The 26,349-nt window shown below is 39.3% G+C and overlaps 1 protein-coding gene across 4 annotated transcripts in view; it reads right to left on the bottom strand.

Moving 5' to 3' along the window:
• Window positions 1–26,349, bottom strand: part of LRCH1 (leucine rich repeats and calponin homology domain containing 1) — a 219,951-nt gene that overhangs the window by 33,178 nt on the left and 160,424 nt on the right. For 2 of the 4 annotated variants that reach the window (XM_066235024.1, XM_066235025.1), the window contains exons 9-16: window positions 25,826–25,953; window positions 21,558–21,625; window positions 17,268–17,354; window positions 14,763–14,852; window positions 14,625–14,661; window positions 8,534–8,587; window positions 7,788–7,860; window positions 4,229–4,330 (exon numbers count right to left, since the gene is read on the bottom strand). In XM_066235024.1, the coding sequence (XP_066091121.1) occupies window positions 4,229–4,330; window positions 7,788–7,860; window positions 8,534–8,587; window positions 14,625–14,661; window positions 14,763–14,852; window positions 17,268–17,354; window positions 21,558–21,625; window positions 25,826–25,953 (639 nt within the window). The remainder of the gene's footprint in view (window positions 1–4,228; window positions 4,331–7,787; window positions 7,861–8,533; window positions 8,588–14,624; window positions 14,662–14,762; window positions 14,853–17,267; window positions 17,355–21,557; window positions 21,626–25,825; window positions 25,954–26,349) is intronic. The other 2 variants (XM_066235026.1, XM_066235027.1) reach the window with 1 other exon arrangement.

The raw sequence follows: 26,349 nt of genomic DNA, 5'->3' as shown, positions 1-26,349 counted from the left end.
GTATCTTTAATGAGGTTATCTTAGCCTGATAATGTCAGCTGAATTTTCATTCCATGAAAAATTTCCTAAAACTTAAGTGTTCAGATCTGAATGAATTTGAATCTGAAATAAACAATCCATGAAAGCAGAGATCTCTGTGTTTTTCAGAGTTGTATCCATAGTAATAAGCATCATGCCTATTACATGGTAGACAATAAATGTTTAAGGATGTAAACAAGAAACCATTTCTCTAATGATTGTAGGTGATACTTACTTACTACCACAAAATGTACTCTTCATATAAAAATTATCAGTCTGTATTACCTTCATTACCTAAATTTAACTTTAGAGATTTCTTCTCTTTGGGCACATGAGGTTTTGAAACTTAGCTCTCAATTGCTTCTTGGAAGTTAAGGACCGGGACTGGCTGTAATGTTTCAGATAAACAAACTTGAGGGCAGCAATATGGTGGCTTTGAAAAAATATCACAAGCTCTAGATCTAAGCTAATATGAGTTAGAAATCTGATTAGTGAATTACTTTATTCCCATCTAGTGCCTTAAAATGAATTAGATACATTCTCTGTCCTCAAGATGCTCAAACTTGCTCTCTATGATGTTGGGGAATTTACTTACCCCAGTGGCTTTCACCTATGTAGCCATCTTATAAAGATTAGTAAAAATTAATCAATACGTAGACTCCATGTGACACAAAACAAATTAGCATCTGTGCGTGTGGGGCACAGCCAGCTGTACTTCTCAAATGCTCAGATGATTCTAATATGAATCCCAGGCTACAAACCACTGAAACACTTCTCACAGCCTCGATTCCTCCTTTTTGTATTAAGTACAAGATTACGGTAAAAATATTCAAGAAAATGTCTGCAAACTGACCCAAGATGGATACATTCATTCATTCATTTATTCTCCCATGATAATTTAAAGATTAACTTTAAGTAGGTATAAATTAGCACCCACCAATTCATTGCAAATGAAAAAGGGCAAATGATTCAAAAGCAGATCAGAACAGTTTTAACCTCAAACCAAAGGGAAAAGGGCCCTGGCCGTTTGGCTCAGCGGTAGAGCGTCGGCCTGGCGTGCGGGGGACCCGGGTTTGATTCCCGGCCAGGGCACATAGGAGAAGCGCCCATTTGCTTCTCCACCCCCACCCCCCTCCTTCCTCTCTGTCTCTCTCTTCCCCTCCCGCAGCCAAGGCTCCATTGGAGCAAAGATGGCCCGGGTGCTGGGGATGGCTCCTTGGCCTCTGCCCCAGGCACTAGAGTGGCTCTGGTCGCGGCAGAGCGACGCCCCGAAAGGGGCAGAGCATCGCCCCCTGGTGGGCAGAGCGTCGCCCCTGGTGGGCATGCTGGGTGGATCCGGTCGGGCGCATGCGGGAGTCTGTCTGACTGTCTCTCCCCGTTTCCAGCTTCAGAAAAATAAAATTTTTTTAAAAAAAAGAAAAAAAAAAAAAAACAAAGGGAAAAGGAAAGAGACTCAGGGGCCAAAAGAGAAAAAGCAGAAGCCAAGTTTCAAGGTAAGAGCAACTTGAAGTGATGCTGCCCCATCCTGTCCCCATGACGGACAGACCTACAGACACACATCCACATCCTCGCCCCTCTATCTTAGGAAACGGAACTTTGGAGATTGTGTGAATCCAAACTGCCATTTCTTATTTTCATTTTTTGGAGAATGTATTTTAGAGAAAATAGATTTTCATGTGGGATATATCTGGTGTGAAATACTGAAAAGCAATACTTATAGCTTTAAATAAATGGGGAATTGTAATGTCAATCAAGACAATGAAGAAGGTACAAAAATGCTTACTTTACCAAAAATGTAACTAAATAATATAAATGAAAGGCAAGTAACATTATGCTGGGTTGAACTGGTAATAAGATGCCATTTACAGTATTTGTAAAAGTTGAGGTAGTTGCAGATTAGATAATGAAGAAAAAACGATGTGATAATACCAAGAGAAGTCACTGAATAGGATCTCCTACTTAAGAGGACCAGCAGGAACATCACAAAAAGTAGCCTGTATTCTTCTTGCAACATTAGCCTATATACTTGTAGACCTATATAACAAATGCAGCTTCATTAATTCTAAATATGTACTGGAAAATATATCCATATCAGAAGGCAAAGTTTGGCACAAAGATGCATATAAAATATTAGACCTGGGAACTGTATAAATATTTGTAAAAATTTCTGTACAGAAAAGCACCTGTTGCCCAAGACGTATTACTGGCAAACTGCACTTAGGAACAATTGACAGCCATCAAATATCGGACGAGACTAAGCCACACAAACGTTGAAAACGATCCCTTTACAATTATTGTGGCATAGCATAAGAGCTACATGTGAGTCCCTGAAATTTTCATTCATACTAAAAATACCAAGAAAGTATTGCAAAGTTATTTTATTTTAAGAAATATTTCCACATGATTATTTTCTATGGATTCTTAGGATTGTTAATAAAAAAGGATTGTCTTTTTTATTAGGCTTGTCTGCCTTAGCAACTTGCACAGAGAGTCTTCAAGAAGCAGCTATAGAATGAATATATGGTAGACAGGAGCCCTGGGCATGGCCCCACCTCCATGTCTACCCAGCAATGTGACTTGACCTGTCACCTCACCTTTCTGGTTTTAAGTTGGCTCATCTACTAGAATAGATACCCTACTATTACACAGGATGTCTAGACCCTTCCCAGCTGAACCACAACAACAATACAAAAAAAGTCCTTTGGTTTCAGATATCACTCCTAAGGAAATACTCAATCACACATAAATCTTTCCTTCTAGGCTTTATCTCCTTTAAACAAATCAGACCAACAAATAGCCATGTTTTTTTGAACAACAAAAATGCCTCTCTCCCCCGTACCATTTTTAAATTTTTAAGTAAAGGAGCAGTTTATCAAAAAAGTTTCCATTTGGCCCTCCTTAACTTCCAGAATTTAAAATAGAATAATATAAAGAGGTACTTTTGTTGTTGTTTAATCATACTTCTTTTCAGTTAAAAAATTTAGAAATATATGAAATAATAAAATTCTTTTTATAATTAACCTAATAAGAAATACAGATCCTTCCACATAAGAAAACTGGAAAAGTATTTTTGGTTGAATTCTGACCAGAAACCACAGCAACTGTTTTAAATGTATATTTCCTACATACTACATATAACACATTGAGATGGGGAAAAAAAGGATTATTGTGAACTGTATCTCTCTATTGCATTGTGGCGATGTCTCACATCTCACTTCTCTTCCCCGTAAATCATACTCTCAGTTTCACTTAATGTTACTCTCATCACTGTATACCTTGAAGTAAAATGTTTAAAATATGAACTAATTTACACTAGAATAGAGACTCAACTATGTGGTATGTAGCTGTAACTAACTGTATTTCTTTTATTTTCATTTCTTAAGCTATTTAAAATATTTAATGACATGAAAAGATATCAACATTAATCCCAGCGAAGTGTCCTCAATTTCACTTGTGCATTTGATTCTCAGGTCAAGTTACTATTCTTGAATATTATATAAATGAACTGACACTCAAAAAGGTAGAAGGTATCAAAAGTCAAAATATGCAAGTAATCTGCAAAACTGAGAGAGAGAGAGAGAGAGAGAGAGAGAGAGAGAGAAAGGTGAGAGGTTTCTTTTCATTTTTTAGAAATTTCTCAATGTCAGCATTATTCTCAGCACATCACTCTAAGATCAGCACAGCACATCTTAATTATTTTTAAAACTTTATACATAGAAATATTTACCTGAAACCTATGTATGTACTCTTATTGATCAATGTCACCCCATTAAATTTAATTTTCTAAATAATTAAAAAAAACAGATCTCATACAGTAAGCATAGATAATAAAAGATCAAACTCTAGAAGCATTTAGTTCAGATGCAGGAGCAAGCAGAGATTACCCAAATATGCAAACCCCAGATTCTTATATAAATAAGCAAACAAGCCAAAAAATTTGAGCAGAAACAAAAAATAGAGAAGAAATTTTTCTAAAGTTCTCCCCAAATTCAGAATATTCAAATAATGAAAAGCAAGTCTGGCAAACCGCTCCAGAGCAATACGCATGCACCCTCCTGAACTTCGCTTTCCAGGGTTACTCTTCATTTAAATCTCGTATCGGGCATGCAAGTGAATACAGCTCTACCTTCAGCTAACACAGAAATCAATGTTCAGTCCGTTAACTGGCTTATTAATAAGCACAATGAAGAAAAGGTACAAAGCCACCTACCATTGTCACTGTCTCCTTCAGATGGAACACTGTAGCTAGAGCTGTCCCATGTTTGTGCCTGTGTAAGTTTGTTGAAGGAGATAGGAAGAGTGAGGGCTGGGTCTGCAGGAGAGCGAGTGAGCCGGGCCACGTATATAGTTGCACAAGGACCAGGAAAAACCCAAGGGCCGCAGCATTTCACAAATGGCATAAAGATTGTATGGAAATGGAGCGAGTTTCATATTATGGGATTTTATTTCAAATGTACAATACAGGGAAAGAATGAAAGATGGCGCATGGAATAAAAAGAATGATAAAAACTTAGTGTTAGTACTTATCAATCATACACTTTGCATGCAGTTAATACAGTTAATCTTAACAGTTCCACAAGCTCACAGACCTCGAGTACTCATGAATCATGTCAGCAAAAAGAATAACCAACTGATTATAGATAAAAGGCAAAAGACCTACCAGATATCTTTGCCAAAGACCTAAATAACTAAGTCTTAGCAAATATGACTCATACAAAAAATTTGGTTACACAGCCCAAGCTTAATGTATGTAAGCTATCTCTATTATTTAACAATAAAGCTATTATAGAATCAGTGTTTACTACTGTGAATTTTTTCCCCAAGGCAATGTAGTTTCTCTTTAAAGACATCTAAGTCCACTGGCATGCTTTGTTTCTAGGCGAATCTAGTCTATCTGCTCAACATGACATACACACGTCCATATTGTCGTCAATATTTGTTAGTATAAAAACAATTTGGACATTAGTAGAGTTTTTTTACAACAAACCTAATTAACCAATCCATGTCAATCAACTTCAAGCACTTCTGAGTTGGTCATTTATGAAATGATAACATTTTTCACACTAAATATCCATATACTAATTATATGATCAGGAAATACCTGTATGAGCTATAACTAGGAAATGTTATTCAATTGTAAAGCAGGGCCAGTAAAATAAATGGACAGTGTTCTAGGAATAAATATTTGGGTAGATATAGTTGTTTTTCTTTGGAGAAAAAAAATGTTTCTTTTAAAGTAAACTATCAGTCTACTTTAAGAATCTAAGTTCTTATTCCAAGTTGCTGATTTGAACAGTCTGTTTTTACTTATAACACAGATACCACATAAATCCATATAATGAACTTTAAAAGAAAAATTAGTTGGCTTTTAAAAGTTCCAAAGCTACTCAATCAAAAAGACTTTCTATCTTTTTAAATTATATCGTCTCCAATTAAGATTACTATAGATATTATTTTCTAGAAAATGTGAACAATGCATACTGTAATATTTTTAAATTATTAAATAAAATGAAAAATTCTAATACATAATACTTCATAATAAAAAATACTTCATAATAAAATAGTTTTATAAAGTTCTAAAATCCACTTGATGTTGTGAAGATAAATCAGCGCTATTTACAGCAACCAAACACCACAGAGCTTTCAACAAGTAGGACAATTTCCATATGAGTTGGTCAGCATTACAGAAGGACTGGATGGAGGCTTGGAGAGGAAATTGTCTTTTTCTACTATTCAAAATAAATACTCCATTGATTTTCACCAGTGGGAAGAAACTGAAACAGTGTAACAGCTCAAGTACAATGTTGATAAGCTGACTGAGTTCTGACTCCATACAAGTAATAAGAAAGTCACTGAGACCAGGGGTCCCCAACGTTTTTTGGGCCACGGACCGGTTTAATGTCAAAAATATTTTCACGGACTGGCCTTTCGGGTGGGACGGATAAATGTATCATGTGACCGAGACAAGCATCAAGAGTGAGTCTTAGACGGATGTAACAGAGGGAATCTGGTCATTTTTTAAAAATAAAACATGGTTCAGACTTAAATATAAATAAAACGGAAATAATGTAAATTATTTATTCTTTCTCTGCGGACCGGTACCAAATGGCCCACGGACCAGTACCGGTCTGTGGCCCGGGGGTTGGGGACCACTGACTGAGACAACTTTACAAGCAAATTGAAAAAATGCACGTTCAAAAAAATAGTATTTTTTAAAGATCTATTCACATTTTGACTTGATCAATTAGAAAATATTTATTTTAAAATTGCGTAAAAGTGCTTCTAAGGATTAGGAGGAATTCTGTAGCCTAACATGAGGTCTCCAGTGTGTAGCAACGAATCTCCTGATGGGCTGTCACTAAAGGCACAAACGTCATGCGCTGAGTGACCGCCGTCCTTCCCAGCTCACACCTGACACCACAGAAATGAAGGCCAGCCTTGTTCTGGCCACATATGCTCAGTTCCAAAATTGAGAAGGCCAGCCATTTGAACTTATTTCATAATAAAGCGAACACCAATCTATAAAACACCTACTAACAACCTTTGCCATGCCCCAGCATTTTCTCAAACAGCTCTGCCTGTTACAGCTCACTCAAAAGGCCAGGAAACATTACATCTGACCACAGAGTATTCATCAGTCAACTTGCTTTAAAAAAATCCTTTGTAAATGATTATCTTTGTTTTTTTATCTGTGAGTACCCTTTTTCAAAACATGAACATGTGTAACTTCTACTGTGGCCAAAATGCTTTACTGGAAAACCCAATGATATCTAAGTTCTTTACTAGCTTTTGCTTAAAAGTGCCTGAGTCCATTTTTTGCACTTAGTTAAAAGCACTAGTAGTGAGTGTATACAAAAGACCTAAGAATCAAAAATGTATAAACAAAGAAGGACCTAAAAGAAGGCAGATAGTGCCAGAATTTTAAGTACTTGGAGAAACCAGAAGAACCAAAATTTTCCACACATAGTCCTTCTGTTTAAAATCAGTAGTTATGCCATGGCGGGATAGCTCAGTTGGTTAGTTGTCCTGATACACAAAGGTTGCTGGTTCGATTCCCAGTCAGGGCATATACAGAAAGAGATGAATGTTTCTGTCTTGCTCCCTCTCTCTCCCCATTCTTGACTCTCTAAAATCAATAAATAAAAATTTTTAAATATAAAATAGAATCAAGTTATTCTACACAGTGTTATAATTTATATTGGTGGATGTACTAACAAGAAATGAAAAAGAAAGTAGGCAATGTAAGCAAAAAGGTTCTTTAAAAAAAAAAACTTCTGGCCAGTCATGTGAGCCTTGGAATGATCAGTCACTCTGTTATGTAAGTAAACACACAGACCTCACCAAGGCTCAGAAGGCCAGTGATGGATGTCATAGAAAGAAGTCACCTCACCCTCCCAGAGGTTTCTCCTAACTAATCAGGAACCAGGAACCAAGAACCATAGGGGCAAAGGGCTAACAATTTTATCTTCCCTGGGTTAAAAAAAACTCAATAGATTATAATAGAATATTTCCTCCCACTTATATGCCCCATCACCTTTATCCTCTTTGCTCTGATTCTAAAGGAAGTAAAATAATCTATTACTGATAACACAAACTAACAACTGGATCACCGAAAACAAGGCTCTAAACTGTGGCCTTCCCAAGCTGCAGCCAGGTTATGATGCCAGGACTCAGACTCACTGGAGTGAACAAGGCTGCATCCATTTAGAAGGCCAAAGAGAAACCACTGGGTTGTTTACAAGTGTAAGAATATCGAGGCTTTAACTTACCTGATCGAGGCTTCAGGCCAAACGGGGCTGTACTGTTGGTGGTAGGAGAGATTGCAGGGGAGTTCTCTCTAATCTGTGAGGTCACAAGGAAAGGAAATTTTGTAAAACACTGAAGCAGAACCATAAATGCTTATTTCTCTATGCTCAAGGAGTTTGATAAAGCTGCTACTTTTTGCATGTGCTGCTGTGTAGTGGAGTCCTGGCTAAACAATATGATAATCAATGCAACTTCACATTGCAGGTGCTTTAAGTGGGCATCATCAACAGAATGTCATTTTGGGGAAGATCCATTCAATTTTTTTATTGGCTCATTATAAAAACATTTTATAATCCTGTGAAACCAGCGATCCTTTTCTGCTCCAGAACAGATATGTGCACGCACACACTCACATCTTTCTCATAACTGGACAAACAAACCTCATCTGAACAGACCTCATCTACAGGGAAACCACACACTGAACCATTTATGCATAACAAGATATTCTATATGTTGCCTATTTGAACTATTTTCACTATAAAGATGGACCCATATTTTGTTTGCAAAACATATCTTCTAAAATTAATCTTATTTATGCATAGAGCCAGATATGGCTCAGATAGCTAATGAGAGAGACTCATGCAGAGAATCTGGAATACAATTACCACATTAAATCATAACAGTCTTAGACTATGTATTTTTATAAAAGATATGCAAATTTAGGCTTCAAAGAATACCTCAACTTTTTATTAATATCCAGGAAACTTACCTCATTTGGCGAATATTCACTCCCATTACTCTGTGATGCTAGGTCATTTTGCACCTTAAAGAGGAAAAAAAAGAACAGTGTGTTTCATTGGGCTGTAAAATTACCAAGGCAAGACCTGTCTTTCTTACTTTCATCATACTCGTGGCACAGAAGCACACGATGAATATACAATGAATTAATTAATTAGTGTGTTAAGTAGCTAAGCAGGTTATACTTTCATTTTCTAAAAACATGCAGCTATAGTCACAGAAAAATACATCTAAATACCATATAAACTAAGCAAAGAGGTCAGCCCAAACCACCTGTGAAGGTCAGCCACCTGCCGCTCCCAGTCCCATTTTAACTACAGGTTTTTAGAAATGGTTCAGGAAGTCATTCTCCAAGTACACAGCCTCACAGGGAGCTTTCCTGGATCTTGGATTACCTGGCAAAATCTTCTGCTATCAATTCAATGTCAGTTTGCTTTGACAACAAATGCTTATGTTACCCAGATCTACCTTCTTTAAATGGTAGTCAAAAACCCCACTGATGAACCTTAATAAAAAATTTGGTGATGGTCAATAAAAACATCTTCGTACATACTACACTAAAATTAGTATACATTTAAGATTGTTAAAAAGTGCTATTAAAAATACTCCTAAATTTTACAAATCCAAGGAAAAAACGTCTTTTTTTAGAATAAAATGTCATTAATTTCCCTACCCAATTCAATGGCTCTATGAGAACCACTAATAAGTAACTTCAGGTTTGGTTCTCTACATAAGCAACTTCCTCCTCTATTTTTTCCTGTTATCTCCCATTCCGTATTATGTATATGAGAATGTAATTTGCAATTCTTTCCTGAATGGATGCCAATGCTATCCAAACTGGATATGGATAACTATCTAAAGTGTGTTCACGGGGCCCTGGCCGGTTGGCTCAGCGGTGGAGCGTCGGCCTGGCGTGCGGGGGACCCGGGTTCGATTCCCGGCCAGGGCACATAAGAGAAGCGCCCATTTGCTTCTCCACTGCCCCCTCCTTCCTCTCTGTCTCTCTCTTCCCTTCCCGCAGCCAAGGCTCCATTGGAGCAAAGATGGCCCGGGCACTGGGGATGGCTCCTTGGCCTCTGTCCCAGGCGCTGGAGTGGCTCTGGTCGCGGCGGAGCGACGTCCCAAAGGGGCAGAGCATCGCCCCCTGGTGGGCAAAGCGGCACCCCTGGTGGGCGTGCCGGGTGGATCCTGGTCGGGCGCATGCGGGAGTCTGTCCGACTGTCTCTCCCCGTTTCCAGCTTCAGAAAAATGCAAAAATAAAAAAAATAAAGTGTGTTCACGGTGAGATAATGTGATGTGCTTCCAATTACAAACCACTGCATGATTTTAGGCTCGCCTGTATGACTGGTTACAATCCACTCCTCACTGTCCTGACTCTACCATGGCCATGCTGCCGTTCTCAGCACAACTTCCTGGGACCAACTGAAATCCAACTGCCCCCCCTTCTAATTACTTCCCTCTCTTTAAACTCTCTCTCCCTTCCCCCATCTCCCAGAGAACCTAAAACACTCAGGATTACAAACAATCTTATATTCTTCTCTCAATTTTTTCAATATCTATGTCTTCTTTCCTCCACAATTCTTAACATGACTTAAAAGTGAGGACAGCTTCATATCCTTCATAAGAACAGTCCTTGGCAACAAAAAGCAAGTCTGAATCCAGCACAAGTATTCAACAAATATTAATTCATTCAAGATTGTGCTAAAGATACTCCTTTATTCCTAAATGAGATGAAAGAGAGAATATAAAAATAGCCAAGTCATGAATGAAGATCCCATTTAAGGTCTACAGAATCATTAGCACTGGCTAATCCATTATTCTCTTTTCATTTTATTCCTCCCTGTGACTTCCTTTCCACCAGAGCCAGCTGCAGTCCCCTCCCTTTTTATTTTTATTTTTTTAAGATCTTATTTATTCATTATAGAGAGGAGAGAGAGAGAGAGAGAGAGAGAGAGAGAGAGAGAAGGGGGGAGGAGCAGGAAGCATCAACTCCCATATGTGCCTTGACTAGGCAAGCCCAGAGTTTTGAACCGGCAACCTCAGCGTTTCCAGGTTGACGCTTTATCCATTGCACCACCACAGGTCAGGCTAGTCCCCTCCCTTTTTAAAATCATGGAGATATGTCTTTCACAGACAGAGAACTGCTCTAGAAAGGGAAGAAAATGAGTAACAATTTCTTTTTTTTCTTCTTTTGTATTTTTCTGAAGCTGGAAACGGGGAGGCAGTCAGACAGACTCCCGCATGCGCCCGACCGGGATCCACTCAGCATGCCCACCAGGGGGCAATGCTCTGCCCATCCGGGCTGTCGCTCTGTCACAACCAGAGCCACTCTAGCGCCTGGGGCAGAGGTCAAGGAGCCATCCCCAGCGCCCGGGCCATCTTTTGCTCCAATGGAGCTTCAGCTGCAGGAGGGGAAGAGAGAGACAGAGAGGAAGGAGAGGGGGAGGGGTGGAGAAGCAGATGGGCGCCTCTCCTGTGTGTCCTGGCCGGGAATCGAACCCGGGACTTCCGCACACCAGGCCGACGCTCTACCACGAAGCCAACCAGCCAGGGCCAACAATTTCTTATATAAAATGATTCCTCATATAACAAAAAATAATAAAAATAAAAAAACTATTAACACTGACATTGTAAATCAGAGATGGAGTGGAGATAGTCTTTTTGGGAGGTTTTCTGTCTTCCTGGTACTCCTGAAATCATGTACACAGGTGGGCGTTTGTGTCACTAGAGTCAAAAGTGGACCTGCAACAGGACAATGACATGCACCTCTTCACTGACTGCTCACTGGTTGCAAGGAAAAAATTGAATAGGAATTATCCAGTGAAGTCACCTCGACTGGGTGATCAAATTAACATCATCTATGAGGCCCAGATGGACAGTGTGTCCCCCCCAAATGAAGAACACATCATTTGTGCAGTGTCCCCTAAAAATGCAGAACTTCAATCTAATTATGAAGTAATATGAGAGAATTTTGTTCCACAAAGGAGCATCCCATTTAAAAGGGGGGGGGGGGGCTTTATTCTCTAAAATTTCAAGGTCAGAAGGAGCAAAGAAAGATTCTAGAGATGTTCCACTACCTGCCTCTTGGCTGGATCCTACGCTGGAGGGGAACTAACCTCTATGAATGACATTAGATCAACTTAAATGTTTGGAATATGAATGGCAGACTAAATATTTCATCCATGTAAATTTATAAAGTTGATAACTGTGATTATGTAAGACAAAAATCACTCTTCTTAGAAAACATACGCTGAAATGTTTAAGGATAAGGGACTATGATGTATGAAACTTACCCTCAAGGTTTTAGAAAAGAACTATAGGTGTGTTAACAAAGAAACAGAGAGTAAGTAACACCCTCAATGGGGTAAAATGTTAATTTAATCACAGGTAAAGCTGGGTATAAGTTTTTGTACCTTTTGTAGACTCTTGAAATTTTCCCCCCAAACTTTTATAAGGTTAAAATTATTTTCAAGGCCCTGGACAGTTGGCTCAGCCATAGAGCATCGGCCCAGGGTGTGTAAGTCCCGGGTTCAATTCCCGGCCAGGGCACACAGGAGAAGTGCCCATCTGCTTCTCCACCCTTCCCCTTCCCCTTCCTCTCTGTCTCTCTCTTTCCCTCCAGCATCCAAGGCTCCACTGGAGCAAAGTTGGCCCAGGCGCTGAGGACGGCTCTATGTCTTCCACCTCAGGCACTAGAATGGCTCCGGTTGCAAGGGAGCAACGCCCCAGATGAGCAGAGCATCGCCCCTGGGCTTGCCTAGTAGATCCCAGTCAGGCGCATGCAGGAGTCTGTCTCTCTGCTTCCTTGCTTCTTATTTCAGAAAAAAAAATTATTTCCAAGTAAACAGCTTTTAACAATTTTTATTTTATTTTTAAAGACTATTTATTTTAGAGAGAGAAAAAGCACACATGTGCATGAGAGAGAAAGAGAGAGACAGAGAGAGAGAGAAAAAGGGGTAGGAGCTGGAAGCATCAACTCCCATATGTACCTTGACCCAGCAAGCCCAGGGTTTTGAACCAGTGACCTCAGTGTTCCAGGCAAATGCTCTTATCCAGTGCACCACCACAGGTCTAAACAGCTTTTAAAAAAGGGTGGGACTGTACAGAATCACAAGTAGCATATCCCAAAAGGAGCCCGAAGAACCAGGCCCAGGGCAGCTTCAAGTCAAAGACTTCCTGATGTTTCCACCACTGGGTGATTCTGCGAAGCCTCCACCCAGGAGAAGGTGGTGGGCTGACGCTGTCTAAGGACCACACCAATAATAGTAATAGAGTAGTGGAGCAACAGTATCAGCTACTGTTTCGGTGCTCTGGGCTGTGAGACCAATTCCAATCTACAGAAAATGAAGCTGAAGTTTAGAGAGGTTGCCCATAGTCACTCAGAGTCAGCAAGTCTTTGAGATGTAACTGAAACAATGTTATTCCAAGTCCCTGCACTTAACAATGAAACCACATGCTCTAGGAAAGTGGCTTTTTCAAATGCAGTTTTTTTCCCCCTTACTTTAACATACTTAGTCAACGGTGTGAAACTGCTTTACTATAGAATATGTTCAGGCACCTCAGAGGATGTATATCTGCTTGTACTGTAATTAGCCACCCTAAACCCACTCACTGAGAAGGGATTAAACAGATTGTAACCTGTTCCGCGCTCAAGTCACCAGCCCGAACCCACCTCTCTGGGAGTTTCTTTGAGACGTTCCAGGCTTATCTCTAGTTTCATGTCGTAACTGCTTTACACAGCATCCAATTCCACCCAATGCCACTCTAAGGTTTAGTCCGCAACTATCCCCACCAGTTTTGCTTATATACCCTTTTACTCCCCCTAGGCATTTCCCACATCGCTTGTTCTTGCTTTTCCAGGCTTTTATAGTTTATCTGTATCTGGCCAGTTCATACATGGTTTCTTTCGTGGCTGTAAAGCAGGCACGGCCAACATACAGCCCGCATAATGAGTTTATGCGGCCCGTGATTAAATTTTTAATATTCTCTGCTACTTTAAAATCTCAGCTACTCAGAAGCATAAGCGTCTTTGATTATTGGAAATCGAGATATTTAAGAAGATAGTGATACGTGGAAAAGAATTATGCGTGTGATTAATCTAGGGTTAACTTCCAATAATTGGTCAAATGGATTTGCAATACCTATTTTTTAAAAAAATTCCATTATAAAGATTTACAACTTTTGTACTCGTCTGTACTCAATATGAACTGTCTGGCGTTTAGTGGCGATGTGAAACCCACATTCTTTTAGGTGGAGTTTGCCAGTGTGCACTCAAGGTCAAACAATTCGTTATTTTTGTGGTCAAGTGTGCTGAATCAAGTGGCATTGTAGCATAGAAAATAGCTGCAGTTGATAACTGAAAACGTGTTCTGGCTGTTTGTAAAATGAAATAATTGTTTTATTTGCAATATAACCCCTTCAAGCTCATTCTATTAATTAAATATTGTTTTGATGGATTGCGATACAGTTTGGATATTTATACGGCATATAATTATATTTTCATTAAAATATATTTTTGTTAAAATAATATTGGATATTAAAATTTTTCACTCACATTTATTCATAAACAAATTACATAATAAAATTTTGTTTACTTAAACAAATCGTTTTTGTATTTAACATTTTTTACTTTTAATATTCCGTCTGGCCCGTGAAAAAAAGTTTTCTTTCTAATCTGGCCCGGGGGCAAAAACTGTTGGCCACGCCTGCTCTAAAGTCTGCAGTAAGTGGTCCTACCACCAGTTTCTGACACTGAGCAGGATCCCTGTGGATCTTAGTCACTATGACCTGACTGAGCAAGACCATCTGACACAAAAATATTCAGAGAATTTAATGAAAATAGCCAACTCTTATCTTTACTGGGAAGTGAAGTATTGTATAATAGATAAACCAGAAAATAAAAGAAGGTACAAGTATAAAACATTTGGAAAACAGATCTTGAACAAAATTGAATATGGGTCTAAGGAATGTTCTACCCCCTGGTAACTCTATAGAAAGAACATGGTGGGCACTACTCTGATAGAATATGCATTCAGCTCTGCTTATTCCAAGAGGAGCCTTACCTCACCCACTGGAGATGTCTCCAGCTGGATTTGACCACTGTAGCAGGAACAAGGGGAAAAAAGATACAAAGTAGAATTTAAAGCATTCATATTTTAATGCAAAAAGAAGAAACATGCAGTTTTTAAAGGTCAACATACTTTAGTGTGGAATCTTGAAATTCTAAGGTTTCTGCTGATTCCTTAGGATAGAAGTTTACAACATGTCTCTCTGTAATGTCTGTGCTTAATCTAAAGAGTAGAAAAAAAAATGTTAGCAAATGTTCTAAACTTGTAATAAATCCTACTGCTTTTGTCATACTTAGTTTAAAATTTTAATATATTAAAAAATATATATATCATTAGGATTGAATAATGAGGTTTATGGTAGGAATTTCAAACTAAACGGTATTTTCTCATTGTGTACCAAATTTAATACAGTTTTAATATAATTTTCTGACTATTGATATGGAAATTCAAGTTATTTGCAATGCAATAGTAATTTCTGATAGTCATAATATTCATAGGTAGCACACAACACATTTTATTCTAGAACCTGATTAATTTATAGAAACAAGTAAAAACTTTAAGGATACTATATTATGATATATGTACCAAGGGTCCTTTTCTTTAAAAGGAAGATTACTCTGATATACACTAATACCCTCATTTAAAAAAAGGAAATATTCATGAGCAATTTGAGATGCATTTCTATTTTTTAAAAAGTCTCAGTTTCTGAATTTCTGCAAATTTAAAACCAGAAATTTCTATAAATTATATAAAACTTACAAAGCTATCTTATAAGGCAGGAATGAGTTCATAATATATATATACACACACATATATATATACACACACACACACATATATATATAATAAATATTTAAATAAAGGGTTTCTATATTTTTTAGACCACAACTACATACTACTAGGATGCCCTCCGGAACGGTTTTGCCTATTTACCTTTCCACTAATAGTTTATATATCATTTCAAATACAACCCTAAAAGCTAAGTACTTATAACACACACACACACATGCAAACTCTTTTATCCCCGTTTCCTACCCTCTCACTAACTACCCTGGTTTAGGATATGAACTCAGCTCTCTAAAAAACATGTCTTAATTAGGCACTTAATAAAAAGCTAGGCCTGAAGCAAAGATTAAAGAGAATTAACACGAAGAATCCTATTTTTAAACTGTCATTACGTCCCGGTACAGATAATAAAATAAAGTTTCAGCCCCTGAAAGCAGTGTTGGAAGTCCTCCCCTGCAGTACTACAAATGCCCCCGGTCATTCTCAGTGCTGGCTGCACAGCAGAGCACGGGTATGACTGTCGTGGAGCGGAAATGGCCAGACTACAGTCCTGCACGTAAGGTCAGGGCACCTGTTTCCAGTTCCACAAGAGAAGCCTGGAGCACAGACGGGGTGGCAATCATTCTATCCGCCTGAGATTGTTGAAGCCTGCCCTATTCTCTTTGACCTATATTTCTTTGCTCAAGCTTTTAATTCAATCAGGATTTGCTTTCTCCTTGAAATTGCTGGTTATTAAAAGTTAATATCCACACATGCAGGAAGGCTAGCCTAGCCACCTCCCTTTTCCATCTGGGCTCACATATTTTATATACGCAGCCATCCTTTATCCATCTCTAAGTGTGCGTGTCAAAATTATGATTATAAATAACTCCTCAAGGTAATATCCATTCATTACAGTTTCAGTTCTTAGAAGGAAGAGCTGTAACTTATGCATCCTCATATCCCCCAAGATGCACAGGGCAGACCTTCGCATGCTCTAAGTACTCAATTAATGTCTGCAAAATCAAAATGCTTTCCAAATGAGCTAAAGATTTTAGTCATCCTCAACCTGCCCCATTTTTTCAGGGCCAGACAATACCACTGCTGTACGCTTACTAACCACCTGTGCATATATTCCCAGAGCCCAGAGAGATTGGGGGGTGTAACCTCCATGTTCATCACATTAGAAGACCACATCATCTTCACAGTTAAATTGCCAGGAACCCTGAAGAATTGACCAAGGAGAAGCTTGGGATCTATTTCTCTAATGATTTATTATTACCTGATACCAGGTATCCTGTCTTACTGAACAATGGGAATTTCATTATCCTTAACTAAGCAATCAGAAAAATGAATCTTCTACATATATAGTTCCTGTTATTGACAATGGCCAAGTCAATAAAAAATTACCTTGTAACCCAAATCCTTAGAAATATATTATTTAGTTGATATATCTGCCATCATCAAATAAATATGGTAATATCTGATATAATAATTCTTCCCTTTTTGGAAAAATCTTCCTTGTAATTCTATTAATCAGGGATTTAAACTTGAAGCAACATAAAATAGCATATTTTACCATATTCCTGTTTTCTAAGAATTGTACCAAAAAATTCCATATGAATTTCAAGAAGAGTGAATAAATTTAATTAAAGGGTGGAGAAAGGAGGAATAGTCTCGATCCCTCCAGAAGTTTGACTCTTACTTATGGGTCTCAGGAAAGCAGGCAGTTTAAATGACTTCTTTGTTAGTGGTTCAACGGAGCCCATACTGTGTATATAATAAACATTTTTATAAAGTGAGATAATGTGCTCAATGAATTAGTATGTGTTATTTACACACAAAGCCTGGGAAAAAGTAAGAGGTACATACCTGTTAGGACCTTGCAGCAAATCTACTGCTTCTCGCAGCTGTTCAATCATCGCCACAGCCACGTCCTGGTCTTTAGATGAACTCACTCTGCAGCATGAAACCAAGCATGAGAATGGAAATAATCACAGATCATGACTATCATCTAGGTCTGTAAGAGCAGAATTACAAAAACCCATCTAACCTAGAAAACAATGGTTTTGAAAACAGTGACAATATAATGAAGACCTGTGCGTACCCTGCAGGATAGGCCGGCCGCTAGAATGTAGTGGGAAGAGCTCACAGCTAGAGCAAGCCCAGCTCTGCTCTAAAGCAACTCACACAAAGTCTCAACACCCTTCCACTCAGTCTGCAGAATCCCAACAATGGACCCGCTGGGGGGTTTTCACACTGCTTTCCTGAGCCCTAGAGGGATCCATGGTGGCGGGGGGGTGCCTCAGCTAGGCGGGTCTGCACTGCTTCTAGACCGCCTTATTCCAGTTCAACCTGTGTGGTTCAGTTTTATAGCTCTCATACAAGCTTTCATACAATATGGGATTTCACTGTGGGATAGCGTTCCCAATCTAATTCTTACATGCACCAAAATCATCTAAGACACTTAAAAAAAAAGCCATGCCTAATAGTGCCTAGTAGATCTAACTAGGCATTGGGCATTTTAAAGTGGATGGATGGCCGAGATTTACAGGCAAGATTGCAAACAATAGATGTAAGATTAAGAAAGGGGTTTTCAAAGCTTTGACAGTTCAACAAACTCTCTATTAATTCTGTAAATCCATAATCAAGTTAGGCCTCCTTAGCATCACAGAAATATATCCAATGAATGCTGGTAATACTGGATAGTGATTTGAAAGGGAACTTTTCAATGTTTTTAAAGGGCAAGAGAGATTTGGAGGACCTAAAGATTTAGAGTAGGCAGACGCACAGACTCCCAGCTCACACCACTGAACTGGATTACAAACTAATTTATGAACAATCAGCATGAAAAACCAACTCTGGACTACAAGAATAGCTCTCAAAAACCAAGGAGCAAGGAAGAAGCCACAACAAACCTGGTAGGGAGTGCCTGAATCTCCCTTGCTTACAGAAATGGGGGGGGAGGGTTTGAGGCTGAGAGCCCAGAAGGGCTCTCACTCCAAGGAAAAGAGCAGAAAATACTGCTCACAGCCACTTGCCTGGCAACCAGGGAATGAGGTGTGTTGAAAGGGCCGGCTTGTCTTCCAAAAAGAAAGGGGAGAGAGAGAGAGACAGACGGTGAGGGGCAGAGGAATGCAGGGGATGACCTGAGAAGCTGACTCATCCAGTGCTGGAGGTGGCCATAGCTGGGAGGGGCTGATCCTTCCACAAAACAACAGACTGAACTGCTTCCAGGTCATAGATCTCCAGACATCTCTCCAGCTCCAATCAACGCAACAAGACACAGCTGAAAACAAGAAGTAGGGAGGAGGGGCAGTAACTCAGGTCTCCATGGAGATCTGAGATACACCTCCCCTCTACTGAAGCTGAGAAAACACCCTGCCCCCAGAGAGAGTAACTAGCAGAAGAGGCCTTCAGAGTCTGTTACAGCCACAGCATTCCTGGATACAGTTTCAAATAAGCCCCCTGCTGAGATCAGTAAACAAGACTATCACATGTTAAGAAAACAAACAAATCAAGACTTCAAAGCAGCCCAAATCTGAAAGTGGATTACAAATAATAGCTGATGCCAACCCAAGAAGACCTAGAAATAAAACAATTGAAAACTGGAGGCAGACAGCACCAAGCCTAGACTCAACCAGCTCTACAAACAAAACACCCAAACGCACAGACATAATGAGAAGACAGTGAAGTGCAATCCAAATGAAACCACAAGAGAAACATCCAGGAAATGAACTGAGTGATATGGAAATAACCAAACTTCCGGATGCGGAGTTCAAAATAATGATTGTAAGGATGCTTAGGGATATTAGAACAACAATGGATGGTCATTACGAACACCTAAATAAATAGCAAGTATAAAAAAGGATATTGAAATATTAAAAAAGAATCGGTCAGAAATGACAAATACAATATCAGAAATGAAGACCACAATGGAAGAAATTAAAAACAGGATGGATTGAGCTGAGGATCAAATCAGCGAGTTGGAGGACAAATGGAGTGAAGGCATGAAAGCAGAGAAGAAAAAAGAAAAGAGACTCAAAGAGTCTGAGGAAACTCTAAGAGAGCTCTGTGACAACATGAAGAGAAATAACATCCCTACATCAGAGGGGTTCCTGAAGAAGAAGAGAAAGAACAAGGGATAGAGACTTTGTTCAATCATATCATAGCTAAAAACTTCTCTAAATTAATGCAGGAGAAACTCTCACAAGTTCAAGAAGCACAGAGGACTCCATTAAAGAGAAACCCAAAGAAACCTACACCAAGACACATTATAATCAAAATACTAAAATATGTGATAGAGAAAATATTAAAAGCTGCTAGAGAAAAAAAGGCTATTACCCACAAAAGAGCCCCCATAAGGATGACATCAGACTTCTCAACAGAAACACTTGAGGCCAAAAGGGAATGGCAAGAAATATTCAAAGTAATGCAGAACAAGAACCTACAACCAAGACTACTTTATCCAGCAAGGCTATCATTTAAAATTGAAGAAGAAATAAAAAGCTTCCCAGACAAAAAAATAACTCAAGGAATTCATTACAACCAAACCAATGCTGCAGGAAATGTTTAGGGGCCTATTGTAAACAGATCAAAGTGGGAAAAGAATATAGCAAAAGAGGAATACAGCTTTAAAGAATAAAATGGCAATAAACAACTATATATCAATAATAACCTTAAATGTAAATGGATTAAATGATCCAATCAAAAGACATAGGGTAGCTGAATGGATAAGAAAACAGGACCCATACATATGCTGTCTACAAGAGACACACCTTAAAACAAAAGATGCACATAGACTGAAGGTAAAAGGATGGGAAAAAATATTCATGAAAATGATAATGAAAAAAAAGATGGGGTAGCAATACTTATATCAGACAAAATGGACTTTAAAACAAAGGATATAGTAAGAGATAAAGAAGGCCACTACAGAATGATAAAGGAAGCAATCCAAAAGGAAGATATAACTATTATAAATATCTACGCACCTAATATAGGAGCACCTAAATATATAAAGGGCAAGAGAGATTTGATCGTGGTCACTTCTATCTATTACAGAGCATAAGTGGAGAAAAATTTTAACAATGTGGTAAATCCTCCCTAAAGGTTTTTGAAAAACCCCATAAGGTATGCTGGAAGGCCCAGGCCTACATGCCACATCATGAACAACAAAATCCTGTGAACCAAAATTCTACTCTACAACACATGGTCCAAGTTCAGTTCCCTGGTAAATGGTCCATTAGCTGGTAGTAGATCACTCATGCCCTTTCCCATAAAGCTTGCCAAGTGAATCTTCATAGGCAATAGATGAGAAGGGATATCCTTCAGGTGTGAGATTCTTTGGGTTCAACCTGGTCCTCTGTGACCTGGGGGCAAAATAATCAATCTCTCTGTGCCTCAGTTTTGTCATCTGTGAAATGGGGGATAACAAAGAGAACTTACAGTATTGTTGTGAAGGAGAAACGGGTTACTACCTGTGAAGTATTTAGGATAGTGCCCAGTATGTGTGGTATTCAATAAATACTAGCTATTATAATTATTAGACTTGGGAACAGGACATTAAAGGTAGATGATTTTCTCAGATATTGAAACTGAAGAGCCTGGGTAAAGAAGGGGACCAGGACTACTGGAGATCTACTACTTTAGAAATTCTAATTCCCGGCCTGACCTGTGGTGGCGCAGTGGATAAAGCGTCGACCTGGAAATGCTGAGGTTGCCGGTTCAAAACCCTGGGCTTGCCTGGTCAAGGCACATATGGGAGTTGATGCTTCCAGCTCCTCCCCCCCTTCTCTCTCTCTGTCTCTCTCTCTCTGTCTGTCTCTCCCTCTCCTCTCTAAAATGAATAAATAAAAATAAATAAATAAATAAATAAATAAAAAAGAAATTCTAATTCCCTGAATCACATTTCTATTAGAGCCTCAAATCTGATCAAACTCAGGACCAAGGAAGAGGGATATGACCTTGCACATTAGTGCCCTATACCGTGACAATAACCATCGGACAGAAGAAAACTGGCAAATTCTTATCAATACCTTTGGGTAAGAACATCAGCTTGCCCAAAGGAAAGCGGACCAGAATTCAATCATGACAAGGCTTCTCATCTGCTTAAACCATGAACTTTACAGGATAATGGTTCATAACCAGGGGCTCGGTACCCACATTCCCTCGGATTGCCAGTGTGTGTCCTCTTCTATCCGTAGCAGTTCCTCACAGTCTTCTGCTCTATCCTGTGGAGAGAACACAAGGGTCTGCAGATAGCCATCAACAGTCAACAGTCAAACCCTGCCTGGCCCATGTTCACAGCAGTACTACTCACAATAGCCAAAAAGTGGAAACAACTCAAGTGTCCATCAGTGAATGAAACAATAAACAAAATGTGGTCTACACATACAATGGCAAGTCATTCAGCCTTACAAAGGGAATCCTGACACATGCTACACTGTGAATGAATCTTCAGGACACTGTTCTAGGTGAATAAGTCATAAAAAGACATACTTTATGATTTCACTTTTATGAGGTACTGAGAACAGTCAAATTTACAAAGATAGAAAGGGGAATGGTAATTGCCAGAGGCTAGGGAAGAGGAATGAATGAGAAGGTAGTGTTTAAGGGGTACAGCGTTTCAGTTTGACAAGATGAAAAGCATACTGGAGATGGAGGGTGATGATGATAGAACAACAGCACGAAGGTACTTAACATCACTGAACTTAACACTTCCCAAGTGGCCAGGATGGCAAGTTTCACATCATATTTATTTGACCATGATTAAAAATAAAATTTTAAAAAAGAAAACCTGGCCCAGGACCACAATACCTGTTAACTTACTGTCAGAAATTTAAAACTTAATTCTTTATTGTCCCCTTAGCACTGCCTGATGTCCACAAATTCTTCTGCTGGGCTTGTCTGTCAGTCACATGAGAACATGCATTCTAGCATTTGTGAGAGGAGAAGGGTGTGTGTGGTTGGGGAAAAAATATATACATAGAATACTCCACCATAGAAAATGCCTCAAATGACATCTGGTAGGTTTCATGTGTGCGACATCCAGATTTCACCGAAATGCATCCCCCTACCCATTATTGTCCCAAAGAAGCACTGGTGGGAGTACTGGGAAGGTGTGTCCCACCGCTGGAACTCCCACATGCTTCCCTCCACTTTCATCTCTAACACAGACAAATGCTGCTTTCATTTGGCCAACAGCCAGAACAGAAGCTACCCTGGATGAGTGTACCTTTCCCTGGCAAGGAAGGGAAACAGCAGAAAAAGAACTGTTTTCTGCTTCAAGGTTCTGACACATCGTTAACTAACTGAGGCCCGGTCAATTCTTCATCCAAAGAGAATTCCTAATGTCAGTTTCTGGCTTGTAAAATACTCAGATATTTTCTATATTGGTTATACTTTTAGTGCATAATAAAGTCAACATAAGTTATTGCGCTGCAGTATCCAAATGATAGTGAAATTCCCAGGAGAAAATACACTATCAGACAAGGCCATGAAGGCATGTTCTTATCTCTTCTTGTTGGGCTTCGACTACAGATACATGGGTATCTCCTAACTTTTAGTTTCATAACAAAAAGTAGCCAACAATATGAAACATCAGTTTTTCTTTCAGTATGCAAAATAGGCTTTCTGGGTTTCTTCTGCTGTTAGACAATTACATAATTGATCCTCATTATTTGTGGATTTGATGTTTATAAAACTGTCTACTCAATAAAATTCATTTGTAACCCCAGAATCAATGTGTGTGGTGCTATCACAGTCATTCACAGACATGCACAGAACCGTGAAAAATCGGAGTTCCCAAAAGCACAGCCCCAGCTGCCAACGAACAGAGCGACACTCTGCCTCGTTTCAGGTCTCACAATGTAAACATGTGTCCTTTTCAGAGTCTATTTAGTGCCACATTTTCATATTTTCATGCTTTTGGGGGTAATTTCACTTCTTAAAATGTCCCCATGCATGCTGCATGGTGCTAAAGTGCGATCTCACTTTCCTAAGCATGTGAAAATTGTGATGTCCCTTACAGAGAAAATGTGTTAGACAAGCTTCATTTAGGCACATTAGTCATGGAGTCTGCCAAGGTCAATGTTCATAAATCAATTATACATATTAAATAAGGTGTCTCTACATAAAAACACACATAAATACAATAAAATATATAAAGCACAATAAGCAAGGTTGTGTATTGACCATTTGACACAGAAACTAACCTATATTTACTCTTTGGAACAATGACTCAGTATTGAAGAGGTCAGTGTTTGAGGTGACTTTATAGGCTAGAACTACTGTGAACAAGGAGGATCAACTTCATTACAAAAACACAAGATGCTAACTCAGTGAAGGAGAGAGAACAGGATTACATAAAACCCAGGACTCCTGAGCCTCAAAGCTGAGTGGCCAGCACACTCCCACAGGCTTTGAAAGTGAGGCAACTCAAGGAAGAAAGAGGTCTGCTTTTCCAATGTATGGCTTTTCATTGCAGATTTAGGTTTTATTTTGTTATGAGCTTTCTTTTCTCAACCTTCCAAAAGAGAGCTCTTGCAGGGCTGACACCTAGGAGACACGGGCAGAGTAGATTTCTACCCGGTTTGCTCCTCTAGACTCTTCCCACAGGGTCCATTCAGCAGAGCAGCTCTCTCCACAAAGCCCTTCACTTCCTAAAGGGTCCAAATCTAAGGAAATGTGCTTTTCTGAAACAATACGCCTTATTTTACTAATTGTTTTGTTTTCCCTTCAGGGTTTCCACCTTTAGATTCTCAACATAAGATGAACTCTTTATAAAATAAAGCCAAAAGCCCAATTTCCGTATTTTGTGACAGGCCTCTCCCAGAGCCGATGGACGGCAGCCACCTTTAGGACAGACAGCTGTGGGACCACTGGCCTCAGAGTAACACACTAGACCTGCACTTCAGGAGAATGGCTGTTTGCAGAACAGAACGGTGCGTGGCGCGCACACGCATGTCTGTGCAGGAGGATGGCTGCTGGGTGAGAAGCTGGGATGGGAGGGACTCCTGCCGTAATCAAAGTTAGAAATGGGAACGCTGAACTGAAGATTAGATATAAAGAGTTAAGGATCTCTGTGTTTTATCGTTCTATAGTCGTACCTCATTTCATTGCACTTCGTTTTAAGCTGTGCAGAGATTGCTCTTTTTTTTTTTTTTTTTTTACAAATTGAAGGTCAGCCCTTCCACCGGCAAAAAGATTATAACTCACCAAAGATTCAAATGATGGTTAGCATTTTTCAGCAATAAAGTATTTTTAAATTGAGGTATGTACATTTAAAAAAATGCTATTGCACACTTAATAGACTACAGTATAATGTAAACATGCTTTTATATGCACTGGAAAACCAAAAATTTCATGTGACTCACTTTATTGCAGTATTTGCTTTATTGCGGTGGCTGGATCCGAACCCGCAATATCTCTGAGGTGTGCCTGCATATAACTTTTTCAAATCATCTTTGTTTCTGCAAATGTAAGTCCTGGGCCAGGTTCCTTATCAGAAAGGTCTTTATTTTGAGAGTACAAAGACATCTTGAACACACCAAGGTATGTGCATACAGGGTAAAGTTCAGCAATCTTCCTCCCATTCTTTGGGAAGCAAGCCCAGAGACACTGACTTAGACAGATTCCAGCCAGCACAACACCATTCTCCAGAAATGAGGATGAGCTCCTCTAGACCCCATGCTTGGCTTTCCCATATTAACGCAGAGACCGCCACCTTTCAGAAGTCACAGCAAATTTGAACTTTACCAAACAAATCCTCCTCACACTCTTTGGTACTACCACCTGAGCCAGAGAGACCGGAAGAAACCTACCGAGGCCCCTACTCACACCTTAACATGGAACCTTAGCCACCTGCTCCCGTGAAAGGCTGGCTCTCCCTCCCTTCTTCTTGCTGCTACCTGATGAAGCTCACCTGACAGCTCAGAGACCTCGCCCAGTCTTCCCACACCTCACTATGAATACAGTGGTTTGGCACTAAGTGTCTTCAGAGTGATCTTTCCAAAAAGGAAAGAAATTCATTTCCTGATCCTGAAAGCCTCCATGTTTCTCTTTATACTGTGGATATATTCCAGAGAAAAGCATTTATCTAGAATCCACTGAAGAGAATATGAAACGACTAGGTTAGCTTTTACGGAATGGTGACGGTAGCTCTGACGTTTGCTACCTGACACAACACACTGAGCGGTGGAGCGCTGAGTAATTTCTGAAGACGAGACAATCATGCACATAGGCCGACAAATGGAGAGGTGTGTCTGGGACAAAGTGGCTCCTAATTGTCAGAAAACAAACATGCTGAGCTTAGAGAAGATGTTATAAAGGCCTGAGGAAGGTGGCCATTAACTGACATTTAAGGTGATGATTGCTAACCTTGACCAAACAGAGATAAAAAAAAAAAAAAAATTAGTTGACCCTCAACTTGCCTTAATGTAGTTTATAAATTCTGAGTGGAGAACATCTGTTCCATGGGTAAACTGGCTTCTTTCTTCTCCAGAATTGTCATTGTCACTCACACGGGAAGGCTCTGGTTGAAATTCCTGATCAAATTTCCCTATTAGGAAAATATAGAGACAGGTAGAAAGCATGATTTCATCACAGATGAACAAAGCACAGATTACCCTGAAATGTAAAATCGAATTATTTCAATCTTCTCTCTTACCTCTTAAGGAGGTATATGAATGGCCCAAGTTTTCTTTTCCCTGAATGATGTAAGGGAAAGATAGAAGAAGAAAGGAGAGAAAAAAAGGAAAAGAAACAGAAAGCTCCATGGTTTAGTTCCTTGTAAAAGAAAAAAAATTTTGTCTTACTTTTTTAGGGCACAGAGAAAAAAAAGGTTTAAGAGAGCATTTGTGTTCTCAGTAATGTGTGATGAGTAATTATTTAAAATGCAAAATCTCTGAGCCTCATGGAGATAGATAAAAGTGGCTACGAGGGGGAGGCCAACGGA

Source organism: Saccopteryx bilineata, chromosome 6 (assembly GCF_036850765.1).
Source record: "Saccopteryx bilineata isolate mSacBil1 chromosome 6, mSacBil1_pri_phased_curated, whole genome shotgun sequence".
In the NCBI taxonomy this organism is placed as follows: Eukaryota; Metazoa; Chordata; class Mammalia; order Chiroptera; family Emballonuridae; genus Saccopteryx; species Saccopteryx bilineata.
Note: the sequence above shows the minus strand (reverse complement) of the source record. Positions and strands in the feature narration are given on the sequence as shown.